General features: G+C 38.6%; 2 protein-coding genes across 2 annotated transcripts in view; both read left to right on the top strand.

Moving 5' to 3' along the window:
* LOC138007636 (sodium- and chloride-dependent GABA transporter 2-like) overlaps nucleotides 1-3,657 on the top strand; it is a 15,341-nt gene extending 11,684 nt beyond the window's left edge. The window contains exons 12-16 of the mRNA XM_068854670.1: nucleotides 104-203; nucleotides 291-391; nucleotides 1,546-1,719; nucleotides 1,981-2,070; nucleotides 2,238-3,657. Of these exons, the coding sequence (XP_068710771.1) occupies nucleotides 104-203; nucleotides 291-391; nucleotides 1,546-1,719; nucleotides 1,981-2,070; nucleotides 2,238-2,258 (486 nt within the window). The 3' untranslated portion in view covers nucleotides 2,259-3,657. The remainder of the gene's footprint in view (nucleotides 1-103; nucleotides 204-290; nucleotides 392-1,545; nucleotides 1,720-1,980; nucleotides 2,071-2,237) is intronic.
* A 1,037-nt stretch (nucleotides 3,658-4,694) lies between these two features.
* LOC138007634 (sodium- and chloride-dependent GABA transporter 2-like) overlaps nucleotides 4,695-5,000 on the top strand; it is a 24,772-nt gene continuing 24,466 nt past the window's right edge. Inside the window, exon 1 of the mRNA XM_068854668.1 lies at nucleotides 4,695-4,782. The gene's annotated coding sequence lies outside the window, so the exon portion shown is untranslated. The remainder of the gene's footprint in view (nucleotides 4,783-5,000) is intronic.

Here is a 5,000-nt window from a genome sequence, read left to right as displayed (position 1 = left end):
TTGAATATAGGGACTTCATGACGTGAAATGGTTTCAAGTTAGAATGATCATTCCCGGTGAAAAGAAATCATTTGATATGTTGCCTATGGGCTCTTTCTTTTAGGGTGGATTGTATGTATTTGAAATGTTTGATATTCAGAGCGGAGGCATTTCGTTGGTTCTTATTGCATTAATGGAATCAATTGCAATTGGATGGATATACGGTAAGAAAGATTTTTATGTTTCGATAACAAAACCTACGTTATTTGCATTATTATTTTAATTAACATCTTCATTTCTTTCCCAACCAGGCACTGACAAATTTTGCAAAAACATCGAGACCATGGTTGGACATCGACCAAACTTTTATTTTCGCTCATGCTGGAAGTTCTTTTCTCCCGTTATCATCATGGTGAGACGTATTTTATTTTATTATATAAACACCAATAAAATACCAAGTGAGCTTTCGCACCAAAGCATGATATCTTCACACGTGAAAAGATCACTGTTGCTATGGTTACATAGGGAAATCACGCCTTTCGATGCCTTTTGTGAATTGATTTAGTATGGAGATACGAAATTTCTCTTCTCGTGTTGAAAAATATTTCACTCGTTCGCTGCGCTCACCATTGAAATATTTTCAACATTCGAAGGCAAATTTCGTATCTCCACGCGGCCATGTAATATCCTCTATTTCTCTTCACTTCAAGGCTCGCATACCCAAAGCCCGATTAAGTTAACCTGCGTAAATGCATCTTTTATTTAAGCTAATTTACCGATTAAATGAGATTTTCTTTTCACGAGATTTTTGTTTATCAATTTGACCTAATAAGCCATTTTAGGTCAACATAAAACCTGTTATTATTTAAGTTACTGAAACCGAGTCTGAGGATTTAAGTTACTGAAACGAGTCTGAGGATTTAAGTTACTGAAACCGAGTCTGAGGACCGCGCACCGGTGGCTCAGTTGGTTGAGCACCGAGCACCGGGCTCAGTGTCACGCGGGAGGTCGTGAGTTCAACTCCGGCCGGACCAACACTCAGGGTTTTTAAATAACTGAGGAGAAAGTGCTGCCTTTGTAATTACATCTGCAAATGGTTAGACTCTCTAGTCTTCTCGGATAAGGACGATAAGCCGTTCATAATCCTGTGGGACGTAAAAGAACCCGCTCACTTGTCGCAAAGAAGTAGGGCATGTAGTTCCCGGTGTTGTGGTCTGTCTTTTGTGGTATATATCATGGTTGGGAGGGTAAATGCTCGGAGATATTAGCTACACCAAGCTACTCTAAATCCGAGGGTAAATAAAGATATATGATATATGATATGAAGGATGAGCTTCATCCTCCAGAAGTTTCAACAAGTTTAACAGAGGTAAGAATACTGATTTACCTCTCGATTTTACGTACAACATGAAACGATAGTAATGATAAATCGGTAAACGGTTCTGAAACACAGCAAGTCTTCGCCTTCTCACAAAACGGGTCTTAACACTATAGAGCCGTTAGGGTAGTTACAGAAAATGGTCGATACGAATCTTTCTCATTGGTACCAATCTGCTTTTCAAATAGGTCATCTTTGCCTGGCAGTGTGTGGACTGGGCTGGACTTTCGCTCGGAGATTACAAATATCCAGCCTGGGCTGAAGCTGTGGGATGGGGACTTTGCCTAGCTTCTGTCCTCTGTGTTCCTGGTTATGCCATTTACCGTATTTTCAGCGAAGGGTCGTCACGTCCCATATCGGAGGTAAAGCAGTCCATTAATAGTTTTTCGAAGTATCGTGGGTCATTTCGAAGAGCCTCAGCGTTATTTTTGAAATGTCGCATGACCGCATCCCAGCGGCAATGCTATGGCAACGTATAAATCCTTAATGCAGTGAGACAAGGAAAAAACATCAAACTGAATGAAAGTTCAAGTACAAAATTCTTGCATGGCTTTTGTGTTTTCAATAGATACCTTCGACAAAATATGATTGTTGTCTGTACGCAAAGTTCCTTTTTGTTTCAGCGGTTTCTGAGCTTAATGAGACCAGATGAAGAAATCATGCGTAGAATTGAAGAGGAAAATGGACTTTGCAACCAAGAAGGATTGACGCTGGTATGCTTTATACAGTGAAACAGACTTTTCAGCGCAATCCACCGAGTTACTGCTTATTAATCCAAAATTCATCTATTATTGTTCTTAGCTGTACTTCGTTGTACTTTTGGTACACGCCGTTTCTGTTTCTTGATTCTGTTTCCTTGATTATATTCTTTTCTTTTTAGGTTCAAAAGAATGACCCGTAGTTCTATCGAGACATGGCAGACGTTCGCAAAACGCAGACCAAGAATGCCCTTCATAATAATAATAATAATAATAATAACAACGATAATAATAATAATAATAATAATAATAATAATAATAATAATAATAATAATAATGATAATATATATGTAAGTCTCAAGCTTATTTAGCTGAGGACAAATTGCTCTACCACTAGGGCGACTGTACAGTAAATCAAATTTACTTGAAATTAAAGCAGGCCAAAACAACTACTGATGTTAAAAATAGTAAATAAACCTTTGCAATTGTCAAATAAATACCCTGAACACTACCCAACAAAGAAATTCATTGTACGAGTTAGGAGAATAACGTTTCGAGAATGAAGAATATTATCAGCTTAAGAGGTGTGATCTTAATACAACACCAAATTCTCATGACGACACTAAACGAAATTCATGGTACTAGTTAACAGATTAACGTTTCGAGAATGAAGAGTATTGTCAACCTCAGGGATGTGATCTTGATATAACACCAAATTCTCATGACTACTCAACAAAGAAATCCATGGTAATAGTTTTGAGAATAAACGTTTCAATCGTTGGAATGAAAGGGTTAAATGCAGACAAGTGCTTATGACTAATTTAATTAAAAGTAGTTATAGTAAAAATGCAATGGATATACCTCGGGACAGCAACTAAAATTGAAAGTTAGAAAACTAAAACAAACAAAGTAAATGCTGAGTAAATTTGGTTCGATGCTTTTGACTGAGTCAAGGAGCCCTTGGGCCGGTTGCTCGAAGCCTGGTTAGCGCAAACCGTTGGTTAAGAGGTATCAAAACCTATAGGTTTCCATGGTATTCAACGCTGGTTAGCGCTAACCATGTTTCGGGCAACCCGGGCGAGTCTGGTAATCAGTTGACACAATCCAATAAGTTTAAAGTTTCAAAGTTTCTGTTGATTGCTTTTTATTTCATAATTTTAATGACACTTGTCAACCATTCATTGTTTACAGTGTCGGAGTTGTTCGGCTTTTACTTCGTGTAGAAGACACACATGACGTAAAACAATAGAACAAAACTCGTGAAACAATATCTAATCAGAATTCTAAATCCCTAAAGACCCCTAAGGCTTTTGTTACGTCATGTGCGTCTTCTACACGAAGTAAAAGCCAGTTGTTCATAGTTAAGTTTACAGCCTAGTGACGTCTCATAGCTTCATTTTCACCGATAAATTAGAAGCCAGTTAGCCCGAACTGCGCGACCATGATAATACCTAATATGGTTCGACTTAAGCACCACATAAGCAAAAGCACACGAAAGGATTAATTTATGTTTCTTGGTGCACTTACGTCGTGGTATGTCGCTTTTTATATTGACTAAACTATAATGAAATTAAGGAAAGAAAAGAGTAAAGATAAAGTTATTTTCGCATCGTTGTTGCTGTTGTTTATCTTTGTCTCGCCCTTGGAAGCAAACGAATGCAAGCGCGCGCAGAGCGGAATGAAAAAACCAACTGTCACAACTTGCCAGCCGAGCTAACGACTGTACAAGATGGCGGCGAATCCGGCCCAGGGGCCCGTTTCTCGAAAGTCCCGAAAACATTTCGGGCCCGAAAAGCCATTTGAGAAACTGCCAACCGCTTATTTTGGAAGGCCGATCTTTTAACTTGTTTTCAAGGTAACAAAAAACAAACTGCCTGTGAAGTTTGACGACTTAAATCATCTCCGTTCATGAGATAAAAAGGGAATTGTGACACCCGAAAACGGCCCGTAAAGTTCCGGGACTTTCGAGAAACGGGCCCCAGGTCCTTTTTATGAGTCGTTTCACTTCGCCTCTTTGAGTCATTAACATTTGATGATGCTCATCGCAGGTGAAAAGAGGCCTGTGTTTTCGTGTTTGCCTAACCTTGTGCTCTTATTGTACGGGTTTGAGGAATCACGATTTTTTTCCGAAGACGTCAGTGGAGTTGTTACTGGTGCCAAAACCCGGTCAAAAAAAAAACCTACCGTAAGCACATATAGAGACCCACACGTCAAGAATTCATTTAATAAGAAAATTGTTCAAATTTTAGTAGGTACCTTTGAACATCATTATTAACACTTACAATCTTAAGTTATTTCCAGTTGAGTTCCTTGAAAACGCCAGTTTTGAGTGAGGCAGGAGACAGAGGTGAATGAATGAGTCACTAACCCAAAAGAAACGAAAAATCACACCCGTAACTCGACCAATGAGAAAGAAAACTACTAATAAACAAATTTCTACTTTCGCGCTAAAACACGTTGCATGTAGGTACTTCGAATTCTGATTACCGATCCCGCTGTTTGTGATATTACTTGTTGCTGGGATAAATCGTTGATATTCGTCGAGGATTATCGAGAGGGTATAGCATTACAAAAGCACTCGATTAACGCGGAGACACGCGATCTGTCAAAGTTGAAGAATGTTCCGCCCACATCATGATTTAAAGGCTTAGAACGAAGTCGACAAGCGCTATTAATATCGTAGTTCATTCCTTCGAAAAACAAAGCACCCATTGAGAGTGGAGACAGGTAGGTTTTTAGTAAAGGGTAGTATTATTGTTTATCGCACACTTTTTGTTTAGTGATCATGAAGAATTTTGCCAGTCAGGTGTTAAGCAAACACACTTTCAAAATCTGAAGGAAAAAAGGAAGTGGTTTTTTTGATCACAGGGTCACTTTAAGAAGATTACGACATTTTTTATTTTCAAGACATGTTTCGATCTTACGAACATCATCGTCAGTTACAG

This window comes from Montipora foliosa, chromosome 6 (genome assembly GCF_036669935.1).
Source record: "Montipora foliosa isolate CH-2021 chromosome 6, ASM3666993v2, whole genome shotgun sequence".
NCBI lineage: Eukaryota > Metazoa > Cnidaria > Anthozoa > Scleractinia > Acroporidae > Montipora > Montipora foliosa.
This window is presented reverse-complemented; position numbering and strand designations above follow the sequence as displayed.